At 40.5% G+C, this 15,303-nt stretch overlaps 2 protein-coding genes across 10 annotated transcripts in view; one reads left to right on the top strand and one right to left on the bottom strand.

Moving 5' to 3' along the window:
- Positions 1-15,303, top strand: part of cfap20dc (CFAP20 domain containing) — a 58,519-nt gene that overhangs the window by 33,218 nt on the left and 9,998 nt on the right. For 7 of the 9 annotated variants that reach the window (XM_027010966.3, XM_081717078.1, XM_081717077.1 and 4 more), the window contains exons 4-13: positions 3-96; positions 565-637; positions 1,070-1,184; positions 1,325-1,478; positions 1,740-1,883; positions 3,496-3,675; positions 4,140-4,253; positions 5,852-5,983; positions 8,371-8,708; positions 14,162-14,524. In XM_027010966.3, the coding sequence (XP_026866767.3) occupies positions 3-96; positions 565-637; positions 1,070-1,184; positions 1,325-1,478; positions 1,740-1,883; positions 3,496-3,675; positions 4,140-4,253; positions 5,852-5,983; positions 8,371-8,708; positions 14,162-14,524 (1,707 nt within the window). The remainder of the gene's footprint in view (positions 1-2; positions 97-564; positions 638-1,069; positions 1,185-1,324; positions 1,479-1,739; positions 1,884-3,495; positions 3,676-4,139; positions 4,254-5,851; positions 5,984-8,370; positions 8,709-14,161; positions 14,525-15,303) is intronic. The other 2 variants (XM_027010969.3, XM_081717081.1) reach the window with 1 other exon arrangement.
- On the bottom strand, positions 8,718-11,761 carry LOC145658679 (uncharacterized). Its single transcript, XM_081717002.1, has 3 exons — positions 11,733-11,761; positions 9,998-11,669; positions 8,718-9,806 (listed from the first exon to the last, which is right to left on the bottom strand). The coding sequence occupies exons 1-2, from the start codon at positions 11,759-11,761 to the stop codon at positions 10,475-10,477; spliced, it is 1,224 nt and encodes a 407-aa protein (XP_081573128.1). The 3' UTR covers positions 8,718-9,806; positions 9,998-10,474.

The following is a 15,303-nucleotide window of genomic DNA, read 5'->3' as shown; positions in this document are numbered from 1 at the left end:
AGGTATTTGATAAACAAGTGAAAGGGTTTGTGTACAACCTTGAAGGCAGCAGTCAAACACATAAGATGCAGTTGCCTAAGGATGGCAAGATGCCTCGTAAGTGTAGAGATGCATGCTTAGAATCATTTTTTTTGTTGTTGTTGATCATCAAAACTTCTGTTTTATTTCTAGATTCCTAGAACCAGATTGTATTCTATTCATATAAGTCAACATTGTATTTATGAAGGGCTGGTTTCCCAGACATGGATTAAACATAGTCATTGCGTATACTGGAGTGTTAATTGGAAATCACAATTGAAAAATCATTTTAGTTTAGGTTCAGATTTAATCTGGGTCTGAGAAACTGGCCCAAGAACGTTGAAATGAGCAGTTCTTGAGGTTTATAACCAGATCTTCCTCTTTATTCTAGGAGGTCATGGCATAATATTATAAAGAAAAGGACTAAACCACATTATAGAGCCATTATTCTCACGTCTTATGGCGAGAGCCCAATCATTCACAATAATGTATCTCTTTGTTTCCTCTGCCTGGCCTAGTTTGAGATCATGTGTCCCATTTCTCTAGTTGTCCTGATTCAGAGGTTCGTGGTCCTACAGGTGAATGTTCCTCTTGGTAAAGACTTCTCTACTGAGCTTGTGTACGTGTCACCATAGAAACACGGTATAGTGTATGAGTGTACACCCATTTCATTAGCAAAAATAGTATTCACATTTAATGAAAAATAGATATTGACATAACTGTAATATCATCTCCTAAACAATTTAGCTGTGTTGTTGACAGGATATCGGCAACAGTGGATAATGAGTTCTTGGGTTTGTGAGGTGATTTTAGTACCCTTTCCCTGAAGCCTGTCTCATGGGTTATAAGATAAATGAGATTCACTGAAAGTGCACAAGGTGAATTAGCATGTAGACTGAATTTATTCGCACAATCATGGATGTGACCTCATACATACAAATGTACATGCACTAACACACACCCACACATAGACACAGGAAACAGATTAAAATTGCCTCCCATTTACTTCCCAAATCAGTTGCTATGGTTGATGTTCCTGTGCTTCTGTCAGAATAACAGATCAAGAGCACCTGAAACGGAGGCTCTACTTGTCCACGGTGCATAAGGAGTTTTCTGCTACCCCTCTGCATGCCAGAATACCTCTCATCGGCCTCAGACGCAATATTGTGAGTGCTTGTAAACACCGTATGCCCAGCCCTGCATTTTCCCAGCTGCACATTAGAGGCCAGCTTGCTAATGGAAGAAAGCTGAAGCCTAGAAGCTAGTTAAAGATGTATTGCAACAGTTTAACTGTGGCTGTCCACAGTGGTGCAACCTGTGCATCGATCTGGGCACATTTACTGCTGAGCTGTTCCGAGGGGCTGAGTTTCTCTCTCTGGATGGCATTGTGATTTCTGCCTGCTGTAAGGTCAGACGCATCTTCACCATGAGGACTGAACCTGTAGACTGCATGGACAGAGGCTAGTGAAACCACATTCTCACTCTTTTCAGTTGTCTGACTATTTCAAACAGAAGGAAGCATATTATGTCTCTGCAATTTTTCTTCAAGTATTTTTCTTATCTGGGACTGTTCTTAGAGACATTCTAAAGGTAACTGTTCTATGAAATGTTTAAAAATTGTTCTGCAGTTATCATCATCATCTGGCAGCTATAACCTGGCAGCTGTAATGACAAGTTGATAAGTTGATGAATACTTAACAACTACGTGATTTTTCCTTAAGATCTTTATGACATGAGCAATGGGCCTAAGGAAGAGATTCCCAAGAGTTGCCAGTTCCCTCCTGATGTTCAGCATGTTACTCAACTTGTGGATATGGAAAGACTGGGTCAAGCCCATCTAATGAGTGCAACCAGCTCAGAATCTGGTTAGTACCAAGTGAAAGTAATTATATTGGGTTTAACATTTTTTTTCTTATTATAAAAATAAATATAATAAACCTCTTTACATGTGAAGAAAGCAAATATTGTTATACATCCATTTTCAAAAAGGAGTTCATTTCTAATGATCATCTCTTTCAAAAAGAACTCAAATAACTGGGACTAAATCAGCTCTGTCAGTTTATTAATAAGGATCCATAGTTGTTTACAAGGTTGTTCAGTCTTAAAGAGTCTGGGGAAAGGTCTGATCCCCTCAGTTACACTTCCTGCTGTTTTCAGTCTGTCGACCTGACACACTTCCTCTTACCAGGGGAGCTCTAATCCTATCTCTTTAGTCATGTACCTGTCCTCTCCGCTGAACCTGGGACACTCAGGGATACATCAGTTTATGCAGACGTCTGTTACCCTCATATGGCAGTAGTCCTTTCATCTTGGGTTATTGAAAGTATGTGATCTTTTGGCTGTAAAAAATTGCTCTTGGAATGGCTTCTTTTTGCTTTCAGCAGACTGGTTTTAAAAACAGCCTTTAAGCGATGCCACTAGCTATCATACAGTAGATATCGACAAGATGTACTTAAATTGTTTTTTTCCCCTCAATTATTCATAGCGTGTTTGGACATCTGAAGTTTGGGAAAAGGATTGTGGTTTCTTAGCAACTGTGTATCGAAACATTTTGGTCTGTATTTGTGCAATCCTCACAGCTTGTAGCCTTGGAAATTGAGCTGGCTGCTAAACTGATGTAACAGATGCTACTATTTTGTGTTCATCTGCCAAGTTGCCTTGACCTTCCTCCTTTGCCTTATTTTGTCAATATTGCTGTGAGTTGCAATTGAAAATATTATGATATTTCAAGTTAAACAAATGATCAAGAGCAGTTACAATAACTGTTGTAAAATCCTTGCTGTAAAATCCTAACATGCATTGTGACCCTCTTTAGATGTTTTTTGACAACTTCAGTACATATAGAAAAGTTTTGATTTGTTGACTCTTTAAGGCTACGTTAAGAGGGCTGTAACCTCTTAAACTCCCAACTTATTATTTAGATATTTTTAAAGGTATATTATAATAACTACTGTAACTACTGTGAATTAATCAGCAATTACTTTGAAGATAATTTAAAAATGACGTAGTTACTAGGTTGAAGAACGGAAGCATGCACCCTCTGGTGAGTCGTGGGAGTTTAATCAGTGTTGTTGTGCATAGCCAGTGACTATAAAAGTAGTTAGAGCTACTGACTTTTTTTTTTGCTGCAGGTTTGATTCTCAGTGAATAAAACGGCAACTAGATGTTCTGCTGCAGTGCGGCAAGCCACTGCCTTTGTGCCCTTGAGCAGACTCCACATGCACCCACCACACACTTGTCCTCGGCACATTTTCTCTGTTTTGAAGGTGGTTAGAATTTGACCCAAAACATATGTCCACTGTTGACTTGTTGCTTTTGAGACTCCAAGGAAAAAAATGAGCTTGAAACTGGATATAGGAAATTATTAGATTAGATGTGCTGCCTCAGTCTGAGCCTTAGACCTTTTACATTATGATTTATTTGACATTTGTGATGCATGCATAACAATCGCTTTGTGTCTGCTTATGTGACCAATAGATCAGGCAGGCAGAGGCAGGGCGGCCAGTGCTCGGGGACCTAAAACCCAGGACTGCTCCCATATCGCTTTTGGGTCAAGGTTTGCATGCCACCCACCACTTACGGCAAGGAAGGATAGATCATTAGCAATTGGGATAGAGCATAGAGCCAAGACTGACATGGGTGTCAGTATACTGTCAGGTAAATGCATCTAACAAATGTGGACTTATCTCCAGGAATCCTGTTATCTATTAATGCTTTTGGTTAAAGTCCCCCTCGGAATTGAGTTTATGGTTTTTAATGCAGAGCTTAGCTGCATTTTATTTCTGATACCTGCCTGTATTTGACAGTTAAGCACACTGCACAAAATGAGTTTGATTGCCTGAAGGGAAGAAAAAGAAACCAGGACTACACAATTAACAACATCTTACCATAATTTGTTAACGACATGAAATTACCAGTGGTGAATGAACTCTTACACAGTTAATTTGACACCTACTGGGTAACAGTGGTGCTGGATTGCTATACCTCTCTTTGCTGTTTGTAATATGGATACAGTGAGTTGGTGATGTAGTTTCATTGTAATTGCTCAGTGGTACATTTAATTTACCAGAATTTTATTGAGCTTAATTGATTTGCTTGTGCATTTGGATTCGTGATCACAGGGAGAAGTGGAAATCTACAGCCTCGACCCCCAACTGAGAGTGCCTCCTCAGAGAGGGAAACATCTAGGAGAGCATGGCTAAGTCACAGTGCTTGGAAAGAGAAACAAGTTACACGTAAGGACCTACGTTTTATATCAGATTAATCATGACAGTTTAATTCCACTTTTAGCTGAGGTGACTATTCACTTGGGTGTTCTGTAAATAGAAGAGGTTGTCATTCAAGAGTCAAGATAACATCATTCAGGATATTACTTACTTCCTTTTTGCAATCAATTTGTGTTTGTGGTGACTTGCATACCCAGGAAAACAACTGATTATGGACACTGTTTCTTTGCCAGCCGGAGCAGGGATTAGTGGCACAATGATGGGGTGTGGTTAATCTGGCTCGGCTAAACCAATCCATGCCCGCCCAATTTTCCTGACCAAAAATGAATGTGCCTACAACTACATAGGTGGAGAGGCACAATAGGCCATGTGTTACAGTGGTATTTTTTATAATACTTTGCTCCGCAATTGCGCTTAATTTACCCCTTCTCATTCTTGGCGGAGATGCAAGGCTGATATACTATCCCCTGACTTAAAGCAAATTCTGAAAAGCCAGTCCTATTTCTTACAACCCAGCTTTGTGGATGGACACTCTTTATGTCACCTCACTTCAAAGCCACTTCACCCAAACACCACTGAATACAACTGACTGAATTATTTTATCTGCAACAAATAAGAACATACAATTCAGTAGTAGCTGCTAAGATGAAAAACAACTTAGCAGTGGCTACCAATGTGAATCTGGCAGTTGCTGTATCGTTGCCCACAGAAAAGACGTATAACAAAAATAAATACCAGAATCACAAAATTTATCATCAGAGATATTGGCCAATGCACTTTCCTATAATGCTCGCATATGCAAGAGAAAACAATGCATTTGTTGTAAATAATGTCAGCCAGCCAGTAACGTCTATTACTATATATGGAATCTAAGATGCCCAGTTTTTTTTCACTATTTATAGGAATAACAGAATGCATCTGTTTTCATCTATTAAGGGAGCGATATATGGGGCGTATATGTCACTGCATTAATCTGTCTTGAATTGCCTCCAATGAACATTCTATTACAAAAATATCACAGCCTCAGCCTTTCACAACTATACCCTTTGTACAGTTATGACAATTATACAGTTATTGGCATATGTGTGTGTGGCATATATAGGTCTTATTCTGCCATTAAAACTATGTTTTAGATTAAAACCACTATTTAGATTATGTACCATCTTACGCCATTTAACCTCACAAAGGTTACATCTCGTTCTTTTAAATGTTTGAAGTTAGGAAAATACTGTTTTGGACTTGTGTCAGTACAAAGAGTGGGGCGGTAACACAAGCACAATTTTGGAACAAAATGGGCTTGAAAACACCACTGTGCCCGCAGATTTCGAATGTCAAACTCCCTGTTGTGTCATTCCTAGCATGTGCACGTATGCACGTTTTTTTTTTTGGCTACCAAAAAACCAGCTGAGTGTGAATGAGGAAAAACTGGCCAACGCCCAAGAAATTTAGCAGTGGGCTAATGCTATACCACTCTTCCTGCATGAAAACTGATCCCTTTGTGCCTTATAGTTGAATCTGAGTTATAATTATGAAAATAAGGTCCTTTTGTTTATTGGAGGATATGTGTTACTATAACAATTAAATGATGTATACTCCGGTCTTCCTAGGAAATCATGGCGATATACCTCTTCCAATCCAAGAGGGAGTAGAGTCATCTCAAAAATCTTCCCTGCACCAAGTACAATATGATTGTTCAAATGTCATAGAGGGAAATCCATCATCAAATCCACATATGCTGGGTGAGTTTCTGTATACAGCTGGTAACATCTAGTAATAAAGACTTCAGTGATGCTTAAGCATCTGCCTAGACAGTACCTTCCTACATAAAGCATCCAGGCCTGGTTTTATTTACATTATTCATAGTCAGTACACCTAAACTAAACACACATTCAATTTTTGAAGTGGTTTCATGCTTATAAAGTAGCTCTTCAAAGACTATCCCCACAAACCCATAGGTTGAAACAACTCCAAGATAGATGCTTACAATATTTCCCTAAATCTTTTGCACTCATTCACTCCCACAAGGACCACACTTTTATTACAAACCAAGCATTCCTTCGTTTAACTCAATAAATGAAAGGCCGCAGTAGACGTCGTCCCTCCACCGGCCGCACCAACCCTGAATGTCAAAGTGTAGTAAGTTAACAATCCTCTCCAGCAGAGAGACTAGCACCAGCTCCCCTCAGTCAGAGAGAGAAAGTTCATTAGTGATAATAGGACATTTAGTATACTGTGTGGGTCAGGGAGAAGTCTCGGGGGTTTGGGCCAGTGTGAACTGTTGGCAATTAGAAAAGGTGATTACAATGTAAGTCTTTTCAAAAACGTGCTGCGAATCTAAATCTGCAAAGCTCTTTTGAGGAGCTGGAGGTAATGTTATACTTGAGAAGCACTTTGCAAGTGTGTGTGGTTTAATTATGTGGCCACTGCTGAAAAGGTGAGACTGGGTAGTGCCTGATAGATGATTCTGAGCATTTTCATGATGACAGAGGCATTGAGATTTCATGAACAAAGAATTATGTTTTTACACAATGTGGTTTTATGGAAGCTAATAGCATAACATGCCCTTCATTCAGCTGTCACTGTGGAACTGTCTGTCAGTGACAGTCCTAGGTTTGACTGTCCAGTGCAGTTTTTCAAAGCTATTGAGTGTTTAAACAAAAAACATTAGATTTGTTCTGACACACATATCTCTGGCAATAGGAACAACCATCTTAAAGGATTAGCAGATGGAGTTTTGCTTTCATGAAGTTTAGAAAACAAATGTCCACCAGACGGCTCAGGACTGAACAAATGTAACAAACTAGCTAATTAGCACCTATATTTACAACTTGGAAGGAATGAAACCCAGTTTAACCACACCAGAGGAGGGATCTGTGCAGCCCTGCCAAAGCATCACATTTGGTGCCAAGGCCCATTTATTCTCTAGGGATGAGCAAGAGGCAATAATACAAATCTTGGCCTGTTTCACATTCCCAGGTGGACATTTCTTTTTGAGGCTGCACCAAAACATGATGCAGTTTAAATAATGCACCTGTTAAGACCCAGTTGAAAATAAAAAGTCTGAACAAGTTGGTGTTTGCAACAAACTTCATGCAAGGCAAAAGAGGTGAAATCTCAGGCGCACATATGCTTAAGTGCTGAGCGTTTGGCTGAAACGTGGGGATCAAGCTGCTGCACCCTCATACGCTTTCCGTGAGCCAGCCGCATTCATCACCTTGGTCTCGGTGGTGTCTTTGGCTCCCTGCTCTCTGGGTGTCTTTTCTTTTTAATATGAGGGCACACAGACCCCACAGGCTTCCTTACAGCTGCATTTGAATTATGATGTTTCTGCAGCATAGCTCCCCATCTACTAATGATGTTGTTTGTGTGCCAGTGGGAAAGCCACAACAGCCCCCCCTGCCCCAGACACACACATTTGCACACTAATAGCTAATGCTAGTTTTCCTTCCCCACATTCTCCTGCTTTCTCTGAAGACTGAAAGAAAAATATATAGGCTTATAATAAACTACTATTGTTTTAATGCCCCATTCACACTTTAAAATATTTTTAGGATTCATTAAAGCATAATGTTGCAATTACCACATGTTGCAGCATGAAAAGAGAAATGGATATGTCCTAGAAATTCATCCGCTTTTGGCAGCCATCATAGCATTCGTCACAGTCTATAGCATCGTGCTTATGCACCTATTAGCATATGCTCATTAAAGTGAACATAGGGAAAGAATATGAGCTCTGGTATGAAAAATGAATGACAAAACGTTATGAGTGGTAATTAGATCTCTATTATTGATCTGCTTTATGCCATTAAGTCAATGGGAGTTTCCTGTAGGAGAAATGAGTGGTTAATGTTTTTCCTTAGGTCATATTTTTGACTAAAAATGAAAGGTCTTCTGCTTGGGCCATGTGCATCACATACTTCAAAAACAGTCAATGGTTTTATCTTCATTGTTTTTAGAAATTCCTTGCAGGGAGAGGGAAAGGGTTTTTCAGAAAATCTTGATTGCAACTTCTGTGATCAGGATTTTTTTTTTCGTCTTTTTAACTTTGTTGGTGTCTTAGAAGAGTTGATGTATTGCAGCCAAATTAGTGCCAGACAATGCTTATGAGCACACCTCTGTTCTGCAGATGAGGCCTGCTGTTTGGATACTCCTGGGCCTGTTTCCAGGCATCTGCAGTGTCAGTCTCCATCTGCTGTGCACTCTCGTGTGTGTGCGCTGGGGAAGGGTAATAATGACACTAGCGGCACTCATCTTCAGCTCAGCCTTAGTGACGCTGAAGGAGGGGATGCTGAGGAAGTCTTTACTTTTTCTTCGTGCCCTCACTCAGCCAAAAGCGGTCAGCCTTTCTGCGACCCCTTTGTGAAACTGTCTTTGGACCTCAAAGTTGATGACAACCTTGGCCGTGAAGGGGAACGAAAAGAGGCATGCCTGGAAGATGACTTCATTGGGAGCGAGGGTGAAGAGGTACACAATCACATGCACACATGTACAGATCTTTGGAAATCCAACGCTAGACTACAGGAACTGTCTGAATAAGCCAAAAGACTTCCCATTGTTTAAATAGCCATTACATCTGGGTTTATCATACCATAAATCAGGCAAAGGCTGGTTATCTCTGGGGGCCCTTTTCAGCAGATCTTGCAAAGTTAACTTATTGTTGACCGTTTTGGAACATTTCAGGCCTGCTTATGATGATGACGGTGGTTTCAGTGCTGACCCCTGCATGCACATAAACATACACAAAGCACAAGCACTCACTTACATTTACATTTACATTTACGGCATTTAGCAGACGCTCTTATCCAGAGCGACTTACAAAAGTGCTTTGTCATTTACTCATAGAATATATAAGTACAGTACAGTAGGTTAGAATCAAACATACCAATGAACTAGAATACTGTAGAATACAGGAATTAATGCTGATACCTAGAAGTACAAAATACATAAGGTCTATCTTAAACAATGATAAGTGCTATAAACAATTTAGTGCTAGAGTTTGTTAAACAACATAAACAGTACCCTACAATAAGTACTAAATTAGTCAGTCAATATGGGAGCAGTGTCAGTTATCCTTTAAATATTCTAAAAATATATGGGTCTTCAGTCTGCGTTTGAAGACTGCAAGGGACTCTGCTGTCCGGACAGCAAGTGGGAGTTCATTCCACCATCTTGGAGCCAGGACAGAAAACAGTCTCAATGCTTGTCGTCCATGAGACCTAAAGCAAGGTATTTCAAGCCGAGCCATACTTGAGGTTTGAAGTACCCGAGGTACAGATCGGCTTTGAACATTGACCTCATATATGAAGGGGCTGGTCCATTTCTGGATTTGTAGGCAAGCTTCAAGGTTTTAAATCTGATGCATGCAGCTACAGGGAGCCAATAAAGGGAGCGCAGCAGTGGAGTAACATGTGTGAACTTCGGAAGATTGAAGACCAGTCGTGCTGCTGCATTCTAGACAAGTTGTAGAGGTTTGATGGCTCTTAGAGGAAGACCAGCAAGTAGCGAGTTGCAGTAGTCTAGCTTTGGGATCACAAGAGACTGCACAAGCTCCTGGGTAGCTTCCTGCAAAAGAAAGGGTCGAATCCTTTGTACGTTACAAAGGAGGAATCTGCAAGACCGGGTTAGATTAGAAACATGAGTTGAGAATTACAACTGGTTGTCCAAAGTTACGACTAGGCTACAGATAGCTTCGGATGGTGATACCAGGGAGTTCTCAAAGGAAACAGTGAGGTCATGGTAAGGGTTAGGAGTACCTGGGATGAACAGAAGCTCAGTTTTACTGGGGTTGAGCTTCAAGTGGTGGGCTGTCATCCATGACGCAATGTCAGTCAAGCATGCCGAGATACGTCTGGAGACCTGCGTGTCAGAGGGTGGAAAAGAAAGAAATAATTGAGTGTCATCGGCATAGCAGTGGTAGGAGAAACCATGAGAAGATATTACATCACCAAAAGAACGAGTATACAAAGAGAAGAGAAGGGGGCCCAATACTGAGCTTTGTGGAACACCAGTGGAGAGTCTACACGGTTTGGATGTGGATCCTCCCCATGTCACCTGATAGGACCGTCCATCCAGATAGGACTGAAACCATCTCCAAGCAGAGCCAGTCACACCATGCCTGGAAAGAACAGAGAGAAGAATGTTGTGGTACACTGTGTCAAAGGCTGCTGAAAGGTCTAGAAGAATCAAAACAGATGACTGTTTGGCAGCTTTAGCGGCATGAAGTTTCTCAGTCACCGCTGGGTGAGAAAAAGAGACAATTGATTATAAATTGCTCGTTCAAGGGCTTTTGAGAGGAAAGAGAGAAGTGATACTGGCCTGTAGTTGGTAACACTGGAGCTGTCAAGTAAGGCCTTCTTGAGGATTGGTACCACCCTGGCGGTTTTGAATGCAATAGTCACATATCTAGAAGATAAGGAGTTGCTGATGATGACAGAAATAAAAGGAAGCAGATCTCTTGTGATTGTCTGGAACAGAGCAGAAGGAATTGGATCCAGCGGACATGTAGTCGGATTGCTGGAAGTCAGGAGTTGAAGAATTTCATCTGTGGAGAGAGGAGAAAAAGAAGTCAGAGAGTTGGATGTTGGGGAATGCACATTAGTTGGAGGAGTGGGAACAGAGGACAAGGACTGGCGGATTGCTGCAACCTTCTCCTCAAAGAAGGTGATAAAATCATCCGGAGTAAGACATGGGGGGGGGGGGGTTGGGGGAGGATTAAGGAGAGAAGAAAAAATAGTGAAGAGCTTGCGTGGATCAGATGATGATGATTTGAATTTCTCTCTGTAGTAGGATGACTCTACACGGGATTTCCTCCACCACCTCTCTGCAGTCCTTAGTTCTCTCCTGTGGCAGCGAAGTGTTTCTGTTAGCCAGGGGGCAGGTGCGGAGGACTTATCGGGTCTAGAGGAGAGAGGGCACAGAAGATTAATTGATGAGGAGAGTGTAGAAATGAAAGTATTTGTAACTGTATCCAAAGAGAGAGAGGATAGAGAGTCAGGGTGAGGAAGGGTGGACAAAATAGTAGAAGTAAGGGAAGAGGGAGTTATGGAGTGCAGATTGCGACGGAGGAAGGAGGAACATGTTGGAGAGGACTGGATGGAAAGAGAAAGAAGGAAGAGAGAGAAGGATAGAAAGTGATGGTCCGAGAGGTGGAGGGGGGTGACTGCGATGTCCGATGTTGTGGTGGTACAGGTGCAGATCAGGTCTAGAACATTGCCCGCTTTGTGAGTCGGAGGAGAGTGGTTGAGGTTGAGGTCAAATGCTGTCAACAGCGGAAGGATGCAGGAGGAATGCAGCTTGTCTGATGGAAGGTTGAAGTCACCAAGGAGAATGAGTTTATTTCCTTCAGTGGGGAAATGACTCAGAAGGATGTCGAGCTCAAGGCCGAGTTCAGTGCTTTGACACCAATTAACACATTTATCCTTACTTCTTGGGTCCAATTATCCAATTTCAGAAGCCTCAGTGTGTTGTTAAAGTAATTTGTGCATTTACTCTACTGGGATATCACTGTAAGTGGCCATTGAATCTCAGAACAAACAGTATTATTAAACAGTGATAATGAACTTGTAAAGCTGAATAAAATCATGGTCCCATGCTGTTTACCGAGATCCCTAAAGTTTATGACATCACATCTTTAGAAAAATAACTGGAAACAAGAAGGAACTGGCAATTTTTTATCCCACTACAGATAGCTCCAGGTAGTTACTGAATGTTAGGCAGAACATGAATACAGATTCCAGTAATAATTGCATGAATGACTTGAGAACACTCCAAACAATCCAAGCAAAGCAAGAATGGAGAAAAATAAATGTTGACCTATCCTTATACAGCAACTGACTTCTATGTACAGAATTACCTTCAGAACGGCATTTCATTTTAAAAGCTATATTTTTTATTCTCAAGTGACAACCAAGGTCTTTAGGCTGATCTTTTCTGCTCAGAAACAGGCTTGTACAGATGATACAACAGTAACCTTTTTTCCTCCATTCCCTGACACGTAGCTTACTTCTCCAGGGACACATGATTCAATTAAGCCCACGAAGAAAAAAACATCAGTTCACTTCATTTCTTATGAGTCTGCATTTAGTTCCTCAGTTCAGCATGCTTTGAGGAACACATCATTCACTTCCTCTTGCAGTGTGTTTTTTGGCCCTAGGGAAATCAGTCTCATCTCCACCATACATATGTTTTGCAGCACTTAATTAGTGTTTTTTGATTGATGCCACTGACAGATTGATTGGTTCTTTCTCTTCCCATTCAGGCTTCCCTGCCCACCCTCACACTACTACAGTCCCACTTCAATGTGTTATATTTCTTTGCACTGTCTTTAGTGACAAATGTGTCTCTTATTCATAACTAGTGGGAAATGAGAAGAAATATAATTATCTCCTTGGGATATTTTATAACCTCATGTTTATGTTGCATTCCTTAAAGATGACACTTGCTAATATTATTGGCTGATGTCTCTTTGCCGACAAGAAGAGTGATAACATTTGCTTAATATGATGCCTGAATATGTGTTGTAAGTGTAAGCATTATGGAGTGTACTGGTTATATTATATCAGTAACACATGTACTGATTACATGTATTATAATAAGTTCTAATCTTATTACAACCAAAATCTTAGTACAACCAAAACAAATTCACTTTGGTATTGGTATAAGTACACAAGGCATAATCTTATTTATTTAAGTTTATTTAATGTCAAAATTTGTTATGGCACCACCCAAATGGATGATGTATCAAATAGTAGAGTTGTACCAAAAAGGCATTAGACTGACACGGACTGAGAGTAAAATGGCTATTGTCTTTGGGTGCAAATGTCATCATTAGTGTAAAGCATCTCTCTGTTTAAGGCCATTAGTTTAGATCAATGCCTCATCTCTTCTGAAGCTGAAAACTGACAGACAGCTTTCGTGGCACTTTGGTGCCTCTATTAATTGCAGGTAACTCTGATATAGTTCTGGCTGCACCATCCTATGTCACATCACAGTTAGTTGTGTGTTTCATCTGCGACAGTGTCCCTGCTTTCAGCTTCCGATCTCTTTCAAGGGGTTACATCATACCCTTTGTAATTCTTTCTTTAAAGGTCACAACTCGTATTTTGAGGGCAAAATTGTATTTCTGAAGGTGCTCTAATAATGGAGGGTCTTGAGGTTGGAAAGTAGATACTGAGTAGAAAAATGTTTAAGAGTAATTACATGCTTGCTTCACTGTTTTAAAGACTACAGAAGCAAGTGGTCATTGGTAGAGCTAGACACTTTTAACAGATATGTTGACTAATTGCTTTAATTGCTTATACTAATTAATGGTGCCACTAGTTACAGGTCACTGCACAAAATCACTGTAAACAACAATGATTGCACAGAACACTTGACTGAAGTACCTGAGATTGTTAATATTTTTCACAGTATACATGATGACTGGAGATTGTTCTATGATTTGTTCATTTTATGCTTATAAAATAGAAAGGCTTGATTATAATACAGTGGGATACTGATAAATGGCTTACATTAATTGAAGCTTTTTTGTGATTTCAAGTGTCACCATTGTGTTTTTGATTAATATGGTTAATTGGAGAGCAGTTGGGTTTGTCATATTTTGAGCTTCGTCTTAGTGGATTTTTGCTCATTTATTAGGTTGATATCCCATCTGCCATTGTCACTTTTAGTTGGATGCTTGATCACATCTTAGTCTTGAAGCTGGCCTAGAGAATAAAAATGCACTTGTAATTTAGAAATCTGAAGTTGCCACTTGCCACAAAAATGTTGTGTCTCTGCCTTCATATCTAGAGTATTTTTGCTTGTTTGGGGTACTGGTCTCAAGAGGTTTAAGTCTTGATCCAGTTTTCATGGTTTATTTCTATCATGTCCTTTCTCTCTCTCTCTCTCACTGTGCGTGTGTGTTTTGTTTTTATCAGGATGAGAGGTTGTCTATGTTTTTCACTCCGAGAGCTGCAGCATGTTCTGCTCCTGCTCCCACCACTCCATGCCCTGTTCCCATCCCCAGACCCACCACCTCATCCAGGCCCTGCAGGGGGCCAGCCCAGGCTCCCACTTCCATTGCTGCACATTCCTCTGCTGTGAGCTCCTGGAGAACTGAGCGAGGGTGCATGGCACCAGCCCGCTGCCTCTCACCATGCACAGCACAACCAAAGAGTAGTTTGGGGAGCAGACCAAGGAGGTTTGGGCTCGGGAGAACCACGGCTGATGAAGATACAGGGACAACTATTAGTAGAACATCTGTTCAAGAAGTTCCCTCCAGTGATCTGAAAATCCACCAGGTAAGCATGTACTCCAAAAGATTGTCTATAGATTTAGCCTAACACTTGCATTTTTGTATTTTTCAAAGATGTCTAAAAACATTGAACTTTGGCTTTTAGTATTATGTGTACTTTTTAAGACAATATTCATATTACAGATATTCTGTCTAACTAGCAGAGTCAGCCACAATGTTTGACCTTGTGTTGCTTAGTTATAATTAGGCAAAACAGATAGTGGAGGCGTGTAAGTCATTTCTGATGTGTGTAATTTGCACTCAGACAACCAGTGAAAACGGCTTGACTTTAACACTCTCCTGTTCAAAAAGGTTCAGTGATAGTTTAGTGATGCAGTGGCAATACATTCACCTGGAAGTCAAGGCTAGAATAATACTCCAGTAAACAAAACACTAGAATCATCATTCATAGCACATTTTAGTCTGAAACCAGGAAAATGCATTAACCTTGCAACTCCCAACCTTCAGGAGCGCTGTTTTAAAAAAAATAATTTTTGGAAAAAGACTTGTTGAACACGGTTGTATGTGTGGACAGGTCTTAACTAGAACACATCTTATTAAAGGTTGGAGGGGTTATTAGAAATAAATTAACTGAAGTACATACTTCAAATGAATGGGCCCACTTGAGCAGAGTGGTTTGTTTATAAGTGTATCTGTGATCATTGTAATTCTGGCTTGGCTGTGGCTCTCACTCCCCCGGTTTTTTTTTACTATGAATCCATTTAGGCCCAGATTGCTGAATCTGTTCAATGTTGTGACATTTGAGAACTGCTTCTTGCTTTAACC

This window comes from Electrophorus electricus, chromosome 7, assembly GCF_041902795.1.
Source record: "Electrophorus electricus isolate QZ-2024a chromosome 7, ASM4190279v1, whole genome shotgun sequence".
Taxonomy (NCBI): domain Eukaryota; kingdom Metazoa; phylum Chordata; class Actinopteri; order Gymnotiformes; family Gymnotidae; genus Electrophorus; species Electrophorus electricus.
This window is presented reverse-complemented; position numbering and strand designations above follow the sequence as displayed.